Source organism: Camelus ferus, chromosome 7 (assembly GCF_009834535.1).
Source record: "Camelus ferus isolate YT-003-E chromosome 7, BCGSAC_Cfer_1.0, whole genome shotgun sequence".
In the NCBI taxonomy this organism is placed as follows: domain Eukaryota; kingdom Metazoa; phylum Chordata; class Mammalia; order Artiodactyla; family Camelidae; genus Camelus; species Camelus ferus.
In genome coordinates, this window is record NC_045702.1 from 36,656,767 (window position 1) to 36,680,368 (window position 23,602).

The following is a 23,602-nucleotide window of genomic DNA, read 5'->3' on the forward strand; positions in this document are numbered from 1 at the left end:
CTTTGTGCTCATACTCATTATGCAGTCAGCTTCTTCCACCCGGTGGGGGGTTTAATGTCTACAAAGCAGCTCAGGGATATGGCTCTGGATAGTATTCATTGCCCTTGAGGAGGAACTAAAGCACCTTGACTTTGATGGCTAAACTATTATCATTTTGTCTGGCTTCACTGCTTTCTTTTGTTTCTGCATTTTCTCACTTTTCTGATTAAATTTTCTCTTTGGAACTCAGGGAAAGCCTAGAAAGATAAAGCTTTTCTACAAAGAAGAGGTGAGGTCACGTTAGGTCTGTCCCTGGGAAGGCCCCACAGGATCCTGTTGGGTTTCAACTGAAGCCCTTTGTTCCTGCCTCTGTCGTTGTATTTATTTCCTGGCTTGGAGCTGAATCATTTGCTTTAGGCCTGGCTTCCCAGTCTGCCAGTGAGCACAAGCCACTTGGGAGCCACATTTTCATTCCCAGCACTAAGCGCAGCATCTGCTGTGCGTAGCAGGAACTTGTCAACCTGACACACTTTTTAAAAAAAAAAAAACTAACTCTCAGGATTTACATTTAACCTTTGAAGAGAAGAAAAGCACACACAGTAACCTTTTGCCAGCCTGAATACCTCCATGGTGGGCAAAAACCAGGACTGACAAGATTACGCTTCATTTAAAATAAGCAGTAGAAGAAAAACAAATGTTAACATGGTTTTCAATATGTATTTTTAAGTAAATAAAAATTCATAAGGCATCTACTTCCAAAATAAACAAGGCTGATCTGCTCTGAGAAGCAAGCACATCCCAGCTCTGAATCTCCATGGCCACAGTGCACAGCCTGCAGGGGGGGCACTCTGACGGGTTTGGGGGCTGCATCTAGGATCTCTTGGCAGTTTCCAGACAGGACTTTATGAGCTTGGAATAGAATGTCTTTTTCACTTGCCTCCTTCCTCATTTTGTTTTTGCAAGTTTAGCAAAACCTCGCTGTAAACACCTGTTTGGGGTTGTTCTGTTTTCAGAAAATCAAAAGTGCTGAAGAGTAGGTTTTTTTCGGGGCCCCGTCTTCCATCCATACAGTGAGAGGTCGGCCCTCTCTGTGCACCCATGTGCTCACCCATTTACTGGGAGAGTGGGGAGCAAGGGACTAACTGCAAGTTTAGAGATATGAAAAATGGAGAATTTTGACATTTGCTAAAGTGCATGTGTTTGCAGCCTGGGCTCCCCAAACCCCTTGCCAGAAACCGAATTTGATCTTAAACTTCTTAACTTCTCCACCCACCCTCCATTCCCCACACCCCAAAAAAAACTTCATCTTGCTTCCCTTCCTCTCATTTGCCATTTGATTTTCCCCACATCCACTCCCCTGTTTCCTCTCCAATATTGCAATAGTTGCTAGAAACAGAAAGGTGAATAAGACAAAGTCTTGGCCTTCAAGGAGGTCATAACTAAACAGGAAAGAGAGACAAATAAGGAAACAATGATGGTTCCTGTAAAATGACACTAAAATAGAGGTAGGTTGAGGTCTGTGGAGGTGAGAGACACTTAACTCTGCCTGGAGAAGAAGAGAAAAACTTTAGAGAAAGTACATTTGAGCAGAGAACCCTGCAGGGAAAAAAAAAAAAAAAAAGGAATTCAAAGAGCATGGGGAGATGGTGACTCAGTGCATAGATGCTCCAAGGGCAATGTATCTTCGGGGAAGAAGAAGAGAGAAGTTCAGCATGGCTGAAGGATAGTTGTGACATTATGTCAAGTTTTGAGACTGGGGGGTGGATTAAAGCCACTCTGGGAAAGCTATTACATTCTTTTAAAAATACATGTTTGGGGGAACCATTTATCCAGTTTGTCACAGAAATTCAGAGCCACACTTGCAAATTTGAAAGCATTTTCAGTAGTACAAACACTATCAGAAACTGTCACAACAAACAATTATTAAGTGCCTACTACTTTAAGATCAAGGTCAGTGTATTTGTCTGAGTATTTCTGCTCATTGCAAGCAACATTTTTAGAGAAAAGAAAGAATTTAAATTTCTCATGGCTGATTTTTTAACTGGATTATAGCAAATCATGCTCTTCAAAATGCTTCCTAAATTTATAAGCAAAGTCTGCACTATTTAAAATCTAATTATAAATAACATTATTGGATTTATTTTAGGTCAGTGTATGTTGCCACATTTTTCATGAACTACTGACATTCTCTACAATACATTCTGGTTTCTGGTTCCAAGTATAACGGAGTAGGCACACTCCACCCTGGCTGTGCCACTGAATGCCACTGTAGAATCTGGGTGTGGGAACTATCTGACAAACACTTCACAGCGGGGCTTGTAAAATGTACCTCCTAGTCCTTTTTACAGGTTCTCACTTAAGAACTAGATCATAGAATTCACATATTCTTATATAATCTATTTCAGTCATTACTAATGTCTGTTATTAAAATAGTACCTGAAATGTATTACTAGCTGAGATGCTGCTTACTAGCTGTAAGGCCTTGAGCAAGACTCTTTCCCTCTCTGGGCCTCATCTGTAAAGTGGTCTACCTGATCACCTGGTCTCAAAAGTCCCACCCAGCACTGATGCTCCAAGACGTCACACAGACATCTAAGGAGTGCCAGAGGGCAGGATTGCGAAGCTAGGGAGGCTGAAGCCTGTGGGCCCCTCAGTTGCCTGGTGACCAGATGGATCTGTAAAATTTGCCAACTTAAGATATTTAACCCCAATTGATTAAGACTCTTGCCTCTTTCCACTCTGGCTTCCCTTTACATCAGGTCTCATTTTGTTGTCTTGTGTTCTTTTCCTTAAAGAGGATCCTCCAAATTATATAAGCTTCTTAACTCAAAACCTGGATCTGCCCCTGTCCTACTCAGATAGTTGTAACAAAGATGTCATTAAACTAGAGATTTGTCTCTGAGTCATGTGTAAAAAGCATCAGGCATTTTATTGGGAATTAATTACTAAGTTCTTATCTTAGGACTTCAAGAGAAGAAACACCTACTTTTCTTTCAGTACCCAGCTTAACACCACTTCTTCAGGGCTTCTCTGAATCCCTAACACCTGATGTTCATTACTTGTTTAATAACTGTAAGCTTCATAAGAACAGGGACCATATCTTATCTATTTACTGATGTGTTCCCAGCATCTATTACAATGCCTGGCACATAGTAGGTACTCAATAAAGGTTGCTGAACTAATGAATTAGTTTATAAAGTCCTATTATACTTATATTTAAATACATCTTACCTCTTTTCATGAAGAAGTTGAGGCTGTGCACTTTCTCTGTGCCAGGCATAAAAAGTTCTAATGGTCATTTAAAAGACCATTAAGAATGTCTTACCTGTTGATTTGAATGTCGAGAATGTTAGCACTTGCTGCTGTGGTCAACACTGATCCAGTAAAGAAGATGTAGCATAATGTATATTATATATATGTATTATATATTATATATATATAATGGAATACTATTCAGCCATAAAAAAGAATAAAATAATGCCATTTGCAGCAACATGGATGGACCTGGAGATCATCCTACTAAGTGAAATAAGTCAGAAAGAGAAAGCAAAATACCATATGATATCATTTCTATGTGGAATCTAAAAAAATGACACAAATGAACTTATTTACAAAACAAAAACAGACTCACAGACATAGAGAACAAGCTTATGGTTACCAGAGGGGAAAGGGAGGGTGAAGAGATAAATTAGGAATTTGATATTTGCAGATACTAACTACTATATATAAAATAGATAGACAACAAGGCCCTACTGTGTAGCACAGGGAACCATAGCCAATGCCTTGTAATGACTTATAATGGAAAAGAATATGAGAAGGAATATACATACATATATATAAAACTGAACCACTATGCTGTACACCAGAAACTAACCCAACATTGTAAACTGACTATACTTCAATTAAAAAAGTATCACTGATCCGGCAGTGGAAATGTCAGCTGAAATTTATTTATGAAAGGACAACCAATGATGAGATTATGTGAAACCTTTCTTTTCTTGCAGTACACAATGCCTTATTTAAAAGGGACTGAATGAGCCAGAATTCAGACTTTTGTGACCAATAAGGACCCTCTTCTTTCCTTAATTGGGGACAGGTAGACTCTCCACCAGACCACCTTGACAAATAAATTAAATGTCCCTATTTCATAGTCACACCTTTTCCATTTGTCTGAACTATAATCGTAGAGACCAGATATGGACCTCTTAAGGGTAGCGCCAATTCTTCAAATGCTAACCTTGTTTTGCCACATCCCACAGGCTGGGTGCTGTCTTCCCTGCTCCCATCTTCCAGTTCCATTGGCTTCACTAAGGATTTTCTGTGATGGTAGCAGCATCAGCAGCAAAATCAGCAGCCGAGAGGAAGTCTGTATACAGGAGGGGAAAGAAAACAGAGACAGGGAGGGAGAGAGAGAAAAGGATGGTGGGGCTGGCAAAAGGAGCAGAGCCACAGGAAAGGGGACTAAGAAAGGAAAGCGGCACGGGAATTACACAAACTGATTACATAATCTCCTGAAACTGAGATTTCCAAAAGGAAATGGAAACCATGGACGCCGCAACAACTTCGGAGCAAAGAAAATTCTGTGCTCACATTATAAATACCCACCAGGAAGAAAGAAACATTTGGGTGAAGGAGAGTGGGCACTTCCTGTCTCCTTGGGCGGATGTCTGTGATTGCTACTTTTAAATCCACCGCAAGCCGCTGCCACTGGCCTGCCGTCCTTGTCCTGAGCAGCAGAGGGGTGTTGGGGTGTGGGGGTATGTGGGGTGACATGCCGGGACAGGCTCTCATCTCCATCCCCAGCTCCATGCTGCTCTCTGCTTCTCATTTTCCCAGTTGTGTCCTGGATAATGAGGAAAATTATTGGCCTGACCTGGTCCATTCATTTTTTTTTTCCCACTCCTGGCTTGAACTTTCATTATTTTTCATTTCTCATTAAAAGAAAAACCAAAGAGTGAGAATTAAACACCTCCTGATTTATTATCTCTGACTGAGGATGGGAAGTTGAGCGTCATGGGACTGGCACTGCGTGAAGGGCCCGGCCAAGGAGAAGAGGGAGCCCCCGGGGGCCCCCAGGGCAGCTGCCCTCCTGCTCTTCCCTCCTGAGAACAAGAGAGAGCGATCTCACACCCAGAACTACCTTTAGTCTCTGCGTTTAGGACTCGGTGTTGTAAAATCTGGCACCTTCTCCGAGGGGAGATAATAAGCTCAGATCACATTGAGTTCTCTGGGTTTGGATTTGCATTAAACCTTTCACCGGTTCAGTTATGTGTCTGCCCCCACAGACAGTAACCCTCAGGCAGAGCGGCCACGTGTCCAACGCATCTGTTAACTCCCTACTGTGTGTCAGGCGTGTGGCAGGTGCTCAACAAATGAAAGGAGAGGGTGAATGAATGCAGGCATGCCAAGATAACTGCTCTTAATTTGTATGTCTGTATGCATACTTAATGCCTCACTACAAAAAGGAAACAAAGACAGTAATGATGAGTCCTCAAAAAATTAAACATAACGTTACCATATGGTCCAGCAATTTCAGTTAAATAAAAGAATTGAAAATAAGGACCTTAAACAGATACTCACACCCCAGTGTTCATAGCAGCATATTCACAGTAGCCAAAAGGTAGAAGCAACCCAAATGCCCATCAGTGGATGAATGGATAAATAAAATGTGGCCTGTACATCCAGTGGAACATAATTTAGCCTTTACAAGGAAGGAAATTAAGGCACATGCTGCAAATGGATGAACTTTGAGAACATGATGCTAAGTGAGATAAGCCAGCCCCAAAGAGGCGAATATGGTATGATTCCACCTATAGGAGGTACCTGGAGTAGGTTAAGGCATACAGACAGAAAGTAGAATGGTGTTGTCAGAGGCTGGGGGACGGGTTTATAGCGAGTTATTCTTTAATGGGTCCAGGGCTTCAATTTGGGATAATGGGAGAGTTCTGGAGATGGATGGTGGTGATGGCTGCACAACAGTGTGAAAGTACTTAACGCCACTGAATTGCATACTCAAAAAGGGTTAAAATGGTTACACTTATGTGTTGTATATTTGACCACTATAAAAAAGGAAATAAAACAATATTCATTTACTGTACTAACATTCCTGAATCAGCCAGGAGGACTTCAGTGCTGTCCATACAGCTTGTATCTAGTTGGATGTGGAAACAGGCAGCCCCACATGGTCACACAGTTTCAAGGGAAGACAGGCCAGCCTGCTCCTCCTGGCTCTGCACTGCTCTTTGTCCCACGTGGATCTGCAGCGACACCCACTCGCCTTCCCCACCCCCAACCCCCCGCTTCCAAAGCTGCAAGTTATAGGGAAATCTTCTGTGTCCCCTGAGTTAAATGTGAATGTAACTGAGGATTACTCACTAAGTACAGAGACTATCCTCCAAGGGACAGGAAACAGTAAACCTATTTGGGTTCACTCTTTCCAGACTCCCAGTCTAGAGAAGCAGTGTCACACAGGGAGCCAGAGCCTAGCATTACAGACAGAAGAGACTGCGTTTGAATTTCAGTTCCCCAAATTGTTAGTTGTGTGGCTTTGGGCAAGTTACTTTAATTGAGCCTCAGTTTCCTCATCTATAAAATGGGAATACTATACCATTCTATGCCTACCTCACACAGTGGTACGAAGGCCTAACTAAACTAATAATGCTTAACAGAGTGTCTATAATAAAATGAGTATTCAATAAATGCAATTTTCATATAAGAGATGTATTACAGGTGGTCACGGGGATGGGGGAGGATGGCCATGCACAACATTACAGGAGCTGAAATATCAACTCTGAAGTCTGAACTTTGCACAGGCCAGCAAGCCTGGAAACACCTCAGGAATGAGCAGTAACACCAGCAGGCTATCAAATGGGGCTTTCTCAGGAGATGGGCAACTCTCAATCCTTTTTACTATTCTCTCACCCATCAATTCATTCCTTAATCTTTGGATTGTTTCTGTCTTTGCTGATAGATATATACATTTTTCTCACATCTACTAGAAAGTTTACTCATTCAGGCTTAAGAAATGTCTTGAAATCTGTGACTCTAACATTTTTAGGATTATGTTAATACAATGCCAAGTAAACAGAAAACCCATTAAAGAGAGTTGCAGGATGAAGTTATTCCCAGCAGCATGATGGTTTGGTTGACCTCTGACTGTACAATAATGCCTCTTCCCTGATTTAAGGCAATCAATCAAACTCTCATAATGATAGTGCTGAATTGAACTTTCTAACTTTAATTATTTTGTTAATTTTAATTATTCAGGGGCATCATCCCAAAACCTGAAGAGATTCATAGAAAGGTAAGTGGTGGAGAGAGGGATATTAGAAGTTGTTTTTTAACCTGGGTCTCTCATTTTGAAAAATAAATGAAAACTCTCTCTTGTTACCAAGTAATCACTTGTACTGAGCATCCATAGCTTGTTAGTCACTCTCCAAACACTGGGAAGTTATAACTTCTTGGGCCACTGAGCATAAGAAGTGATTAATTTGCATATGTCCTTAAATAAGGATCATAAAAATGTATACAAAGTGGGTAAAACCTAGGTATGGCCAAAGTGTCTGAAAAAGGCAAAAAAGATTGTTTCTTACTCCTGCTTTACAAATAAGAAAACAATTTTGTGCTCATATTGGGCTTAAAATTCAGAATCAAGGCCCTGGGTGCCCAGAATAGAATAGAAACATTGGGAAACCCTTGATTTTTCAAAGTTGACTACAGGTCCTCAGCTGTCATAGTGTCCTACGAATCGGGACTTAAGTAACCCAGGTAACTCACCTGTGTTTATTGACAACAAATGCTATTAAAGATGCTATGAAGATGGTAGCATGTTCCTCTGCTGAAGATTTCAATCTACTCTTCAATTCTGTGCATTTATGTGGTCTTTTCCTAATGAAGAAGTGGGTTAGAGATTATAGAGAAGAAAGAGGAAATGGGAATGGTGATACTGGAATGAAAGAAAAATGCAAAAAGTTAGCAAGAGGATAGTCATACAAAGATTCTTTCACAGATTGGTTGGTTACAAAACTAGGCTTCCAAGTCTTTGACATTCAGATTCCATCTATGGCTTCTCAGTTTGTCTAGGAACCAGCTGTTGGACCAGCCAGCCATTGTCATCTATGCCATGATTGGAAACGATGTCTGCAGTGGGTGAGTTACTGAGAAAGTTTTGAAAATTCTTTGACTCTGGGTTTCCCCTCTTCTGCACTCGACTCAGCTCTTTTACAGGAGCCTGTTGCTGAATTGACATTCTGTGTCTTAGCAAGTCCCAGAAACACATGAAATCAACAGAAGCAACTTACAACGCTGAAAGACCCTCTTTTTATTTTTGATTTTTCCCCCAGTTTTATTGAGAAATAATTAATATACATCACTGCATAAGTTTTAAGTTGTGCAGCATGATGGTCTGATATACATAAATTATGAAATAAGTACCACAATAGGTTCAGCTAACATCCATCTCCTCATATGGATACAATAAAAAGGAAAGAAAGAAAAAAGAGAAAACAGCAAAATTTTTCTCCTTGTGAAGAGAATTCACAGGATTTACTCTCTTAATTACTTTCCTACATATCATACAACAGTGTTAATTATACTTAACATGTTGTACATTCTGTTCCTAGTACTTATTTATCTTATGAATGGGAGTTTGTCCCTTTTGAGTACCTTCCTCCAGTTCCCCCTTCCTCCACCCCTCCACCTCTGGTAACCACAAACTTGATCTCTTTTTCTATGAGTTTCCTTTTCTTTTTTTTTTTTTTTTTTTTTTTAGTATTTTTTTGTTTTCCTATTCTTTTTTATCATAGGTTACTACAAGATATTGAATATAGTTCCCTAGGCTATACAGTAGAAACTTGTTTATCTATTTTATATGCAGTAGTTAGTATCTGCAAATCTCAAACTCCCAATTTATCCCCTCCCCCTTCCCCTCCCCCAGTTACCATAAGTTTGTTCTCTATATCTCTGAGTCTATTTCTGTTTTATAAATAAGTTCATTTGTGTATTCTTTTTAGATTCCACATATAAATGATTTATCATATGATATCTTTCTTTCTCTTTCTGGTTTACTTCACTTAGAATGACAATCCCCAGGTCCATCCTTGTTGCTGCAAATGGCATTGTTTTATTCTTTTTTATGGCTGAGTAGTATTCCACTGTCTATATATACATATATGTATATATATACTACATCTCAAGACCCTTTTTTTTTTAAGACCCTTTTAAAACTATCTGATCCATTCATTCTTTGTTCTGACTCACAACAAATGGGTGTGTCGTGATCAGTTCTGAGTTGTATCACAAGAAATATGCTACTGCTAGACAAAAATCCAAGACTAAGAATCATGACTTTTTAAATAAAATAAGGCCACCATTTTTAAATAAAATCACAGCCACCCCATAGGAACAGCTTCCTCACTCATATTCTGATTTACGTACTCATATGGTAGAGACAGCATAGACTTGGAACTTTGCAAAGGAACTGCATATAATTCATAGCTAATCCTATGTATGCCCATGGCCCATAGTGAGAAAGTCATTTTGCTAAACTACTAATATCAGTAGTGATTTTAAAATGCTGAACGCCTTCTTTCCCCCACAACAGTTTGGAAGGCTTCTCAAAATCTGTGTCTGTGTGTACCCCTAAGAATACGCCACACATGTGAATGCCATCTGTCCTGTGATCATGGCCAAAAAGGGGAAAAAAAAAAAGGTGAGATCAGATCTAAAACAATTCCCCTGTAGCCACCCACCCACCATTTTGGAAAATAGAAAAGTAAAGCCAAGAGAGGTTATGTGACTTGCCCAATTAATTGACTGATGGCAGAGCTGGACTGCAACCCAAGTGGTGCTAGGAGTAGCCACCTGCTCACTGCGCCCCTTTTGCTTTCCCATACTTCACTCACCAGGCTTTCTAAGCCTGTGTGAGAGACACAGTTCAGTACTGTTAAAGTGTGTTTGCCTTCACGGCCACCTCCATGAGAGCCCCAGAACCCTTGTGCTAAAGGAGGTGCAGACCTAATCAGTGAAGTGAGTTCAGGGCAGGACATACCACACTGTGATCCAGAGATGCTGACGTGCTCGGCCTTGGCAGCCCCCAGAACCCCAAGTCTGCCAAGGCTCCATGCTGGGGACCAAAGTCCCCACAGGTAGCTCTGTGATGAGCCACCTGGAACTCTCCAATAAAGAGCAAACACCCCCAAAACCTTCCATGAGCCAAGAGCCACACCACTCTGCAGCAGCTCTAAGGGGCAAGTGTGAGTGTCGCATTTCACAAAGGAGGAAACAGGTTCGGCAAGGTTAGATAAGGAACTTCCTTCTACCAGCAGTGAACAGCAAAGCTGAGAGCCAAATCAGGTTCTTTGACTGAAGTCTGTGCTCTTTCTACAGTCCACACTTGCTTACTTGCTTTTTTTTTCTGCATTCACTTTAACAAGTATGTATTGACCGTCTATGAGTGCCAAGCTCTGTGCCTAGCTCTGAGATACAATGGCAAGGAGGCCACTGTCCTTGACCTCAAGGAGCTTAGGGAAGGAGAAGCTATGGGCTTCAGCCTCCAATCCCATCACAAAATAGAACAAACCTATGGTCAGATCAGCCAGTGTCCCTCTAACCTCTGGATCCTGTCCCCACCAAGTAAGGCTGGTTATCCTGGGTAAAGAACACTTTCAGAAAGGGGCTTTGAGTCCAAAAGTCAAAATCCCTGAAACTGCACTTTTGCAGCAGAAGCTGCACACCCAGAGGCCCCTCCAGTCCAGCTCTGCTCCTCCCTTTCCAAAGAGCCAAAGGGCAGACATCAGCCAGAGACTGGTGCCAGCCTCTCTCCACTCCGGGGATCTGGGCAGAGAAACAGCCAGCATTTGGGTGAAAGGATGGAGTTGGCAGTGTGGGATGTGCCCGCGGTGCCCACTCTGCAACGTCCTGTGGAGGGGTTAGAAAAATAAAGACAGATGGCGACTTTACCTCCCCATCTGTCAGAACGTCAAGGTGGAGTAGTTTACCCGAAATGAGCAAAGTGATTTCATAAAAAGCTCAAGCCAGCGACGAATTGCATAATAAGTCCGTCCTGGAAAAACTTGCAGACTATTTGCTTGACTTTTTTCTTTTCCTTTTTTTATGATGATGCTAGTGAAGTGATGCAGCTATGTGCTGCTTTCTTAATTCTGCAAACTCATGTAGTTAACAAATGCCTGTTAAATGAATGACGGTCGTGATTGGAAGATAGCTTTTAGTGTCGGGAATTCAAGAAGAAAGGTAGTATAGACCTAGCATTCTCACGTAACTGGACTCAATCTGGCTGAAGCTAAGGTGGCTTCCTTGAGCTTTTCCTAGCACTGCCTTCAAAAGCGGTAGAATGTGAGTGATACAGAAGGAGACAAATTCCTGGAAATCGGGCAAATATGATGAGCTCCAGCAGCAGAGTCTTGGGTATCAAGGGCAGCAGTGAGAAATGGGAATGACCTCAAGTGCCTCAAACCATGCAGGGCAATGACAAACCTTCCCCAATTTCCCAACATGACGTCCCTGAAAAGAACATAGTGATTACTGGAAATGTGATAAAAATTTAGAAGCATTTAACACTAGGCACATAAATGGACATTAATCCATTTTTTAAAGTAGACCTAGAAATTATAAAACAAACATTTTTCACTTAATGGAGAGAACCAGTACCCCCCTACAGATGTTGCCTGTGTCCCAGGCTCCCAAGCATTTTTCTGCAATGCCGATACTTCAGATGTAGCCAGAATAGCTGATGAGCACCGCTAAGAGGAAGCAGCCACGGTGCTGATAGGTCACAGACTGCCAGGAGCCAGGAAACAATCCATTCTCTCCAATCAGTGGTGGAAAACCAGCAGAGAAGGGAATGGACAGAATGCTCTGAGGAATTCTCTCTCCCAGCCTCCTCCGTGGAGGTATGGGTGGCCAATATCATTTCAAGGGAATGATAAGGAGTTTCTCAACCAGCCAGCATGTTCCAGGTCACAGTCCACTTTTATGGGACCCGGGATCTCTCATGCATCTGGTAATGTGGGCCCAGTGGGCCCCCATCCCATTCCCAGTCTGTGTCAAGATGCCTCTTCAAGGAGGTTGGGTGGGAGGTCAATACTGTGATTGCAACTGGTTGACCTGAAGAAAAGGGCTAACTAACTGTATCACCTGGATGTTTCAAAAGCACAAAAGTTGGTTATGAGTGACATCTGAGCACTCAGTCACCACAGGTCTGTCTCTGGGCTTTAGCTCTGGCTTTGAGCAATGTTTTCCGGGGAGGCTGTTTGCCTTCTTCCTTGAGATTGGGCACACCTGCCATCAGCCAGGTGAAATCTGGCTGGAACACCTGCCAGGGTAATGAAATGATCATGGCTGGCCCCATACCTGAGCCATGAGGCTTATTTTGCATGATCAGGCACAATTCATTAGGACAAGGACAGACTCCGAGCCACCCCAAAGGTGAGGTTCTTTATCTGTACCAACCCCACCCGTGTGTTCCTGATGTGAGAGAGCTTGGCGATGGGCACCAACTTCTCTCATTTTCCTGTCATGAGCATCATCACATCTCTCAGCCTGGTTTTCATATTTCTCCTCTGTAAGCCCACACCCCAACCCCTCAGCCCTCCTTGAGTGACTGACGTGTATAAGGATGGATGCAGGGCACTGGGGTGGGCAGGCCAACCTGGGATGGCAGAGTGGACGTGACACCGGCTCCGGAGCACCTGGGTGAAGAGGGTTAGATACTCTCAGCTCAGCCCGCTCAGCCTTTGACAGCAGGGAAGGCCAAGGAGGTGTTTCCCAAACCACTGGGACTCTTTGATCTCCAAAATACTATTACAAAGTCCCCTCAGAAATCGCCAGAGGAGAAAGAGTACACAGATCAAAATGGCACTGAGAATTTTTCAGGGCCAGAGTCAGAGGGACCTTCCATGACATCCGGAAGAGGTGACCCACCGCCTGTCGCTCAGACCCTTTTGCCCTTTGCCTGAACTAAGAAGTGGTTAACTTTGCTATGCACACTACAGGATTTAACCGGCAATGCACATATGAAAGTTATCTAGCCGTACGTGATGGAGTAAGGATGACTGGAGAATGTTCCAGCAGAAACACCAAGGCTTCCAATTCTGATTTCACTTAGCAATTAGCCATTTTGGTTATGCTTGCTTAATTTGTGAGGGGCCCTTTCATAAATGCAAATTAGCTGAGATCCTTTGTTTATCATCAGGGTTGTGTCTCTAACCAAAAAATAATCATTAAATAGGGAGTCTGGGAGACTTTGCTCCATCTTAACTCATCTTGCCTTTATGTGTTTGGAGAGCCTTAGCTCAGCATAATTGCTTTGTGCCAAAGTGCTGTTGTATCAGCAGAAAAAAAAACCTCGAGATGCCAAGGCAAAAGTTAATAGGCATGCGTGCTAGCTGTACCAATGACAGAAGGCAGGCTGTAGACACCCAGCTTGCTTTATTTCTCTCCTGCTATCTCACTCTAAACACACAGTGGAGATAAAACCCGGTTACTCTGGGTAGGTTCTTCTGGTCTGAACAAATCCACAAGGCAGCCTGAGTCCCCTTCACAGACTGGGGTTTTCTGGTGCTTCTGTGCATCTGCAAGTCAGGTCAAAGTCTTATCGGACTTTTGCCCCTAGTAGGTAGGCAACCTGTTCTCCAATCCTTCTGAGTGCTTTTTATGCAGGCTAGGGAGCTTTTTACTCATAAAGTCATACACTTTTCCCCAAGGTAATGAAAAACATGGATTTAGTATTCTGTTCTACATGCTGGGGTTTTGGAAAATGGGACATCCTTTTCTCTTTCCTTGTCTCTCTCCCCTCCTCCTCAACCCACCCCCTCTCTTCCTTTCACAAAGTCCGGGGAACTCATTACCTCGTGTAGAAGCACATTTATCAACCACAGTGAGCAGCCCAAACATCAGACTTGCCCCACCTTTTCGTCCGTATGGGGACATGTTGCTCATTACAAGTTAACCCGTGCGATCCTCACACCAGCTGACGGTCAGCCTGTCACCTTCTGAACAGCAACAATTTGAGAAGTGATTTTATTTGACTAAATGAAATAGGTGGACAGGAAATAACATAAAATTACATTTTCTGCCCTTCCCATTAAAGCTTAGTTTTCTTCCTCATTTTACAAAGACTAAAAATGATATGAGAATCCCTTTCCTTTTGACTGTTTCTCTGATTACAAAATAATGCCTGCTGCCAGAAAGGTCAAATAACAATACAGGGCTTAGGAAGTGAGAATGTCCCCAGAATCACTCCCTACCAAACCCCTGCCATCCTGCCCCAAGCTAACCAAAAGAGACAGTTTCGTGTATTGGTATCCAGATTTTCCTTATGCAAATTCTAATTTATACACTCATTAATATTCATTGAAATGAACTAATATGCTTACTGCTCTGCAACTTGTTCTTTCCAATCGACAATAACTTTTAGCAGTCTTTTCCATACTAATACATAGAGATTACTCTTTTTAAAATTTTTTATTATATTAAGGTGAAATTCACATAATGTAAAATTAACCATTTTAAAGTAAACAATTGAGCAGCATTTAAGTACATTCAGAATTTTGTGCAACCATCACCTATACCTGGTGACTTCACTCTTTCTAATGGCTGTATAGGGTTTTACTGCATGGATGTACTGTAATTTAAGTGGCCGGGCTTTTTAGCTTTTTCCAATTTTACTCTATTCCGAGAAATGTTGCAATACTTGTATGTACATTTTTGCACATTTGTGGAAATATTATGATAAGACAACTTCCCAGAAGAGAAATGTCAAGGTTAAAAGTTAAGCCAACTTCAAATCTTGACACATTTGGAAAAATTCCTTCCAAAATGACAACACCAGTATCTGTTTAGGAGCAGCTCCCTTATAAGTGACAATAGTGGACTCCTGGGGGCTTCTTTCTGTCCCCTCTTCCCGTGTCTCTTATGTCTCAGGTCCAGCTTGTGAGTACTGAGCTTACTTTTTCTGGTTTGGAATGTCTCAGGTCCCCTAGAGCTGCAGTGACAGAGCACTACAAGCTGGGTGACTTCCAACAACAGAAAGGTGCTCTCTCACAGTGCCGGAAGCCGGCAGTCCGAAGTCAAGGCATCACAGGGCCGTGCTCCCTCCGAAGTGTCTAGGAAAAATCCTTCTCTGTCTTCCCACCCTTCTGATGGCTCCCTGCAGTCCTCAGAATTCCTTGGCTGGTGGCAACGTAACTCCCATCTCCATTTCCAGCTTCACATGGCCTTCTTCCCTGTGTGGTGTCTGTGTATCTCTCCTCTTCTTGCAAGGACACTAGTCATTGTATTTAGGGCCCACCCTAATCCAGGATGACCTCATCTTAGCTGATTACATCTGCAAAGACCCTATTTCCAAATAAGGTCATGTTCTGAGGGACACTTTTCAATCACTGTAGGATCATTAGGTAAATCTGGAATATTAAGGACTTAAAATAGAAAACAACTGATAGCATTATTCTATTTAGGTTAACAACAGGCAGTTTAAAGCCTAAAGAGTAGATTAAAAATCTTAGAGAATTCTATATTCTACTCCCAGGTTAATGCAGGTTAGTATCTTAATTCAAATTTGACGTGTTCCTGAAGGCTTCTACAAAAGTCAACTGTGCAAAAAATGAACAATAGTAGACTTACATATTAAATCCAAAAAATATTCTAGAATCCCTATTTATACTTTGCCATTTAAACATTACAAGAAAGAAAGAAGAAACAAACAAACAAAAGAAAAGGAAGAAAGATTAAATGGAATTTTCAATGATGTATTTCTAGTACTTTGTACATTTCTTACTTTTGTTCTTTTCCAAACCAGATGAAAGTAAGTCAACCAGCTTAAATTCAATAAATGTCTGATTGAAGCTTAAGATTTGCTACTTTCAATTTATTTATGATTTACATCTTCATCTTAACTTCTTTAATTTTAAAAGCATGCTCTTGTAACTACTTTCAGCACTTTTTTTTTTGTCTTCACTAACTTTTGTGAACAAGGAGATTAAAATATAATTTAAAATTCGAAATATTCTCTATAGAGCACAAGCACTGCTACACAGAGAAAGGCAATGATGCACACGGGAATTGTCTGTTGACAGAGATTGTTGTACAGCCTGGAAGAGCAGTCTATCAGGAAATTTGTGAAAGTTCAGATTCAGTGTAGAAAGGAAGGATGTAGTGTGGAAACATAATGTCACTTCATTTCTCAGTGAAATTCTGTTTCTCTGACTGTGGTATATGTGACAAGTTTTAAAAACCAAGTTGCAGATCTCAAAGTGTCAAACAAATAATAAGCAATACCAGACTCATTCAATTCCATTAATGTGTGTATTAGTCAGGATAGGTAAAATCATGCTGCAGGAACAAACAGCTCCTAAAATCTTAGTAGCATGAAGTAATAAATATTTACTCACTCACACTACATTGTCCATCAGGGATCACCACTGAGCTCTGTTCCAGGACTCAGACTGGTGAAGCAGCTGCTATGTAGAACATTGCCCAGACCCATGGCAAAGAGAAAGGGCATTCTAGAGGCTCTTGTACTACCAAACATGTCACATGTCACTTCTGCTCACAACTCATGGTCCAGACCAGTCAATGGCCCACCCAACCCCAAGGGAGTCAGGAAACCAGAAATATTTAGCAAGTAATACCAATACCCATTACACTGTGTGTGCGTGGTGGGGGAGGAGGGCGTGTCTTGTATTTGCATGCATTTATCCATGTAATCCCCTAAGTTATTTTCTGTTCCTTTTGACAATAGGAATAGGGACCCAGTCCCAGAAATGACCACTCCTGAGAAACTGTACTCCAGCGTCATGCAGACTCTGCAGCATCTAAACTCCCACCTGCCCAACGGCAGCCATGTTATTTTATACGGTTTACCAGATGGAACCTTTCTCTGGGATAATTTGCACAACAGATATCATCCTCTCGGTATCAGTTTGACGACGTTTTTTACTCTTTAATAATGTTAACGTATTCGTAGCTCAAATATATGTAGTTCAAACGGTATAGGTTTACACCTAAAGTGCCACCAGAACAGATGAAGGGAAGAGTGCCGAGATCTAAAGGTCAGGGTCCAAAGGTGGGCAGAACTGAATCCAAAGTCAGAAAGGGCAGATGTAGTTAGTAAAGAATTAGGACAAATTGAAAGATAAGAGTTTAAATCAGGAAATTCCTTTGTTGAAGGTGAAATCTAGAACGAGCCACTGAATCAGTCCAGACAAGAGACAGAAAGGGGACAAACAGGAGTCAAAGGGAAGGATTTCTGCAAACCTCGGTGGTGAGTGCCCCCTGATGGCCAGGAGTCTAATGAATTCTGTGCACTCAAGGCCAGTTAGAATTCTGTAGAACAGCGTCCTCCAGCGGACTTGCTCCCTGCTTCTGCACTCTCTCGGAGTCCTTAGCTCTGAAATGCTTTAAAGTTCCAAGAAACTTCTAACAGCATCTCTAGCATTCCAAATGCTTTACAAACATTGTGAAAGTAGTAGTAATTTACCTTAGGAAGTTCTGCCATGCTGATCCCTAAAGCAATTCTGTGAGATAAGTGTTTCCATTAATCTCATTTTATAGATGAAAAAACTAAGGCTCAGAGAGGTTGGGTGGCTTCCCAAATGTTGCGCAGCTTATTGTATATGTAAGCTGGGTGTAGCAGGGCTCTCTTTCCATGTTTCAGGGGAGAATGTCCTTTCAAAAAATTTGTATTATATGCCAGGTGCTGTTCTAGACACTGTGTAACCATCAGTGAACTTAATAATCAAAAATCCTTGCCAACCTAGGCTTATATGCCAGTGGGAGTAAGACTCAAAAGTCAGAGGCTGATAAGTGTTACTAGAGAAAGTTAAGCAGGGAAGGGGGGTGGAGAGGGCTGGCCTCAGGTCTACCTGATAGGTATCTACAAGAAGAGGCCTGGGTACCCTCCCCTCCACCCCAGATCCACAGCACCTGTGCCAGTCTCTCATTGTAAGGACCTGCCTCTTCCCTGGTACTGTCACAGCCACTCCCATAGACCATCCCAAGCTACAGTGCGCTGGAGGTCCAGGCAGTTCCTTATGAGTCAGGTGCACAGTTCAGAGGGGGCTTCAGTGCCTTAGCTGCCCCCTTAGGGGGTGGGGGTGGAGAGTTTCCCTCGCATATATAACATCCCTGTGTCTTTTCAATCCCCTCTTGTCCTCCTCCTGCAGTCCTTTTTAAGGCGACTCCCTACCACCTCCCTCAGAAAGTTCACTTCTCCCCACATGAGAAAAGAGCAGGGACCCTTTCACCAGCTCTCAGAGGACTCTGGTCCCTTCATTGCGGCCCCGTCACTGGGAGATGATGGTAGATATCCACACTCCAGGTTCCCCACCACCAAGACTGAAGTCATTTTCCTCTTCAGTTATGAAATGTGCCACAAATGATCGTATTGTCCAAGAAAACACTGTCCAGCCTCTCATGAGGAACACAGTTCCTCCTGTTCACATGCTTTGATGCCCTTTAGAAATGATAACGTAGTTGCGTGGAGAATGTGGACTCCATTCTAGGCTGCCTTGGACACATGAAGGGCAACCACTTAGGCTGAGAATGTCTCTTTGAGCCGTTGGGGGTGAAAATTCCAGTTTCCCCCAGATGTTTGCAGATGCCTACATTATCTCCCCTGCTAAGAAATGCTGGGGGAAGGGACGTTGTGGGCAACAGAGATGTGCTCCCAGTTTAGTCCATCACACCAGTAGGGACTTGAGTTTGGGTTTTCTGACTTCAAGTCCCATTCTCTTTCCATGAACTGTGGTTAGACTGCCTCCATAAATTCTCTCAGATATGTGACAGAGTTCACTGGTCTCAACCATAGTATGTAAAAATGACTCCATGCAATTTGGAAAAGAGCAAGGGAAAGAAAAAAGACGATTGATTGGAGGACTCACAGATCCCTTTGGCGGATTCTGTAGGCCAGTGGTTCTCAGCCAGGAGCAACCCACCCACCTGGAGAGGGGGCGCTACTAGCACATAGCGGGTAGAACCCAGGAATGTTCCTAAACATCCTTCAGTGCACAGGACAGCCCCGGACAGCCAAGAACGTCGATAGTGCTAAGGATGAAAAAATCTCTCCTCCAGGCTTTGCCTGATCTCCAGATGGCCCCTCTCCAGCAGCTAATCTGGACTGGCATTTCACAGCACAAAAGGAAAAGGTGGAACAAGTTTGTTCTATATTAACGACCCTAGTTTTGGGGGGGAAATCCAATTAGGGAGAAAGCTGAAACCACCTAAAATTTGTTTAATGTTTTTAAGCTATTATTCATATCCTAAATTATCTCTGCTGCATGGTTGCCATGGGAAATAAATTCTAAATTCCTCCACGAAGCATCAGGGTCTGTCCTTCCTCGACAGACTACGGAAGTAGGTGGGGTTTACCCAGCTTCTTCATTCCCCCTCTGGCAGTCTCATAGCTCACATGTGATGAGAAACTTGAACAGGGCTACTGCCCTCCCGTTGTCTTCGTTCCCACCAGACACAAAGCAGCAGTGAAGCAGGTGATGCTGGGCCAGCCTCAAGGCTTGGTTGCTTTGCCCAGGTTAGGGTGGATCTCATCTTTTTTTTTTACTATTATTTATTGCTGTATAGTCAGTTACAATGTGTCAGTTTCTGGTGTACAGCATAATGTCCCAGTCATGTATATGTGTACATATATTTGTTTTCATATTCTTTTACCAGAAAGTAAGTCTCCCATGATACGATTCTACTTATATAGATCTTTTGAGAAAGGTTAAGCTTGACCAGAGAGGCATCCACTCAGACACAGTCTGTGAGGAAGGCAATCTTTCCATTAAGATGTCTGAGATACCTCTTACGTGCTTTGGAGGTAAAGATGATACTGAGATGAAGTCCTTGTCCTCTCAGGAGAGGGAAAAGCCAACTGCACTAGGGAAAATAGTGTATAGATACTGACAGTGAAATTACTAAGGGCCGATGACACTTGTACAAGCCCCAATAGGCATTCTGGGAGCAATCCGAAGGGTTAGACTGTGAGCAAGAAATCTGGGATCACTGGCCGCAAATAAGCCTGCAGCTGGCCCTCCTGAAGGGCCTCGGCCACAAAGCATCAGTGGTAACTTCATTTTGTCCCAGCTACTCTTCAACTTGAAACCTAATGTGTTTTAAAATACCTTGTAGTATTACACCTTCCACTTTATTGCTGGCCTCCTCCCTGTCTAGATTAATGTGACTTTACCAAGGTTTAATGCACTCAGATGATACTTCATGGAGTTGTGGCTGATCTTTGCTGGTACTAAGCTTTTATGGTACCTGAAATTTCAGTTATGGTCCCAGCATTAAATAAATGCCAAAGATTTTGCCCTAAAGAACTTAAAAATGACTGAGACACAAGCTGCTACCATAGCCAGCTGGGGTAGAGCATACACTTTGATCTTCAGAGGGAGCATACGGCATCCACTGGGCCAGCCCTCGGGCTCTCACCACTTACATACACACACACACACACACACACACTCGGGCTCTCACCACTTACACACACACACACACACACACACACACACGTGTTCCTCAGCCCTGATCATTCCTGGCCACCGTGGGACAGTCCTCCTGCCCCCTGTCCTGGGCATTCGTGACCGCCTTTCTTCACCAGATTCTCTTTCTCACCAGGGAGTCGCAGGCAGCACCTCTTTGCATGTAGGTACAGTATGTAGGTAGGATCAGTCTTTATACCAGGGCTCCTCAGTATGCAAAAATACCATTAAAGTAACAGGCATCAAAAGTCATACATAAAAAGAAGGAGTTAATGACTAATTGGCAGTTCTAATCAGTGGAGAAAACGTAAGGAACTGTGTTCCCTCTTCCCTGTCTTTCAACCATAAGCCCATCACCCGCACTCCCAACCAACCTTCCATGTGACCAGCCCTGAGTCACTCTAACCTTTAACAGGCAGAAATACCAAAGAGAAGGGAAACCAACCCAAACACCTTTCCCAGTTATCTTCTAACTGCAGCTAACACGCCCTCTCCTGTCCATAGACCTGCCTACTCACCTAAGAATGTTTCCTCTATCAAACTGGTCCAATTAGAGCCAGTGCCAGAATACCAAGGAGATGGAGAGGAAAGGGACAGGGGTCAGGAGAAGGTCCAGGAAGAGGATATGCTTTGTGGTCCCATCCTAAGGTGTGCTGGGACTTCAGCAGTAGGACAGCAGGAAAAGGGGAGTGAGCCGAGATGGAACAAGGCTCTGGTGGGACTGGCTCCCAAGGGGGAACCAGCAGTTGAGTGCTCAGCATCCAGAAGGGGGCTAAACTCCGGTCCCGCTGGATATCAGAGCAGTCCAGTCTGGCAGGTGGGGAGGGGGAGGGTACAGGAGTGTTACTCATGGTCAGGCATGAGGTGCCACCTCCCTCAGGTTGAACAGACTTCAGCCGCTGGGAGGAGGAAGGAGAGAGAGGCCACTGGGTGAGAGTCACAGCCAAGCAGGGGGTCAGGGCCCCAGCCAACCTACCTAAGATTTATTACAAGGCCCCAGTCATAACAAAGAAACAAGATGGCGGAGGAAAGGTGGCGGCTCTGGGGCTGTGCCAGCAGGGGGCATGTGTCAAGTCATCTGGGGACCATCGACGGTGAAAAGCGCAGACTGGAGGTGTCAGTCACTGCAGCTGGGCTGAGCTGAGACAGGCAGGGACACATACAGAAAGGAGGCAAATTACAAACACACACACACACACCAAAAAAGAGGGAAAGCAGCCTCGGTGGTGGGAAGCAGTATCTTGGAGAAAGATGGGGACTCACGGCTCCATGTGGAGCCCATAAAATGAAAGTGAAGAAAGAAGCCAGTGGCTTGGGATTCATCTAACCTGGGAAAATGCAGACACTTAGGGAGTACAGAAAAGGCCCAGCATGTCACTGTGACTTTAATGGCGATAATAGCCTGTGGTTTTCCAGTCCTGGGATTCACTCACCTACACAGAGAGATAATATATTTTTCCTCCATGACAAGAAAATTGAATCTATCTTTCAGTCTAAATGATCTGAGGTCTAAGTGAAAAATAAGACTGTGTGCTATCACCTTCAATCTTTCTCCTCGCTCCGAGGTAGGCCCTATTATTTTCCTTTATTTTTTCGAGCGTGAGGGAAGTGTTAATGGACGAGACATCCATCACTTGCGCCGGAGATTTCCGAGAGCCTGGATTTTGTGCCACAGCTTGAGAGTTGAATTGCCTCTCGGGGTGGACGTGCTGGAAGGGACGGGGCGGGGTGGGGGTGGGGGGAGGTGAGTAGAGAGAATAAATAACTCCCGCAGATTCGGGGTCTGCACTGGGTGTTAGGCAAGGCTCTGGATGGACTCACATTTGGTGCTTACAACCTTTATTTTTATGTACCTCTTTAATCTGCACTAAAAATGAAACCTCTCTACTCATTAGGGCTCAAATAAGATAACTGCTGGGCCATGCAGGGATATAGTGTGATAGCCTCCCCAAGCAGCTGGGGAGACCTTCCCTTCATCAAACTGCATGGCAGTGTGTGGCCAGACCTTCAGAAACTCCAATATCCTGGCAGGCCCTCAGCATAGCATAATTGGGTCAGACTTGAGTGTTTCATAAACATAGGAGGGTTTGGTCAACTATCACCTTTGAAGTCTCCCTGGGCCCCACGAGGACTTGGCGTTTATACCATTGCAAAGAGAAAGCCCCTGCTCTTCAAGGTCCTTTGTTAGTGGTGTTCTGGTCCCTCCACCTGGGGTCTGGATAAGGTCGGGCCCCTCACACCCTGCCAGAGCTCATGCCAAGAGCTCAAGATGGGAACAAACTCCTTACGGCCCCTCCTCAACTCGGAGTCTGAATTTCTAGAGGGGCTCAGAAAGAAGGAAAGCACAGGCATCTCAAGAGCCACGCTATTGCAAACCAGGGCAGGTCCCCGGAGGCGCCAGCCTTGTGCAAGGGAGGCAGGCCCACCCTCCAGGGTCCCAGTTGGCTGTTATATCTGAGTGTCTGCAACATGTCAGACCTCTCTGTTTTCCAGGCCAGCTCAATCAGGACGTGACCTACGCGCATTTCTACTCCTTCCTCAACTGTCTCCAGGTGAGCTCACAGTGACTTGTTCCAAGGCCACATCCCCCACGCCCGGCGCTGTTACTCTGTAATCGAAGTGTTTTCCTGCTCCCAGGTCAGCCCCTGCCACGGCTGGATGTCTTCCAACAAGACGCTCCGGACTCTCACTTCAGAGGTAGGACTGTCGCAGGCCCTTTGATACCGTCTTTGATGGTCTGTGTTTGCTGCAGTGTTTTCGGTGGAGATGGGATTTTGGCAGGGCGATGGCCTCCAAGCTGGTGAATTAAAAAATCAAACTCCCGGATGTTTGAGGAGCCAGGAGAACGTGGGTCTCCCTCCTTCTGCCTCATCCTGGGTCTGTTGTTCTTACCGTGTCTCTCAGTCACTGTCTCTGTGTGTGCCTGTCTCTCTAGAACGAATACATGCGTGTACGTACACACACACACACACACACACACACACACACACACACACGACACCTTTGAAAGCTGGTCCATCATGTTTGTAGAGGCAGAGAGAAGTGAGCAAGGTTAGCCCTACATATGACTGGAGTTTTCCCAAGGTAAGAGAGGGCCAGGTGCCCCAGAGCCCTCCTCTCTTCTCTGA

General features: G+C 43.7%; 1 protein-coding gene across 5 annotated transcripts in view; it reads left to right on the plus strand.

Moving 5' to 3' along the window:
- Positions 1 to 23,602, plus strand: part of AOAH (acyloxyacyl hydrolase) — a 244,830-nt gene that overhangs the window by 188,750 nt on the left and 32,478 nt on the right. For all 5 annotated transcript variants that reach the window (XM_032483716.1, XM_032483717.1, XM_006191548.3 and 2 more), the window contains 5 exons: positions 7,246 to 7,282; positions 8,053 to 8,127; positions 16,736 to 16,908; positions 22,968 to 23,026; positions 23,112 to 23,171. In XM_032483716.1, coding sequence (XP_032339607.1) covers positions 7,246 to 7,282; positions 8,053 to 8,127; positions 16,736 to 16,908; positions 22,968 to 23,026; positions 23,112 to 23,171 — 404 coding nt within the window. The remainder of the gene's footprint in view (positions 1 to 7,245; positions 7,283 to 8,052; positions 8,128 to 16,735; positions 16,909 to 22,967; positions 23,027 to 23,111; positions 23,172 to 23,602) is intronic.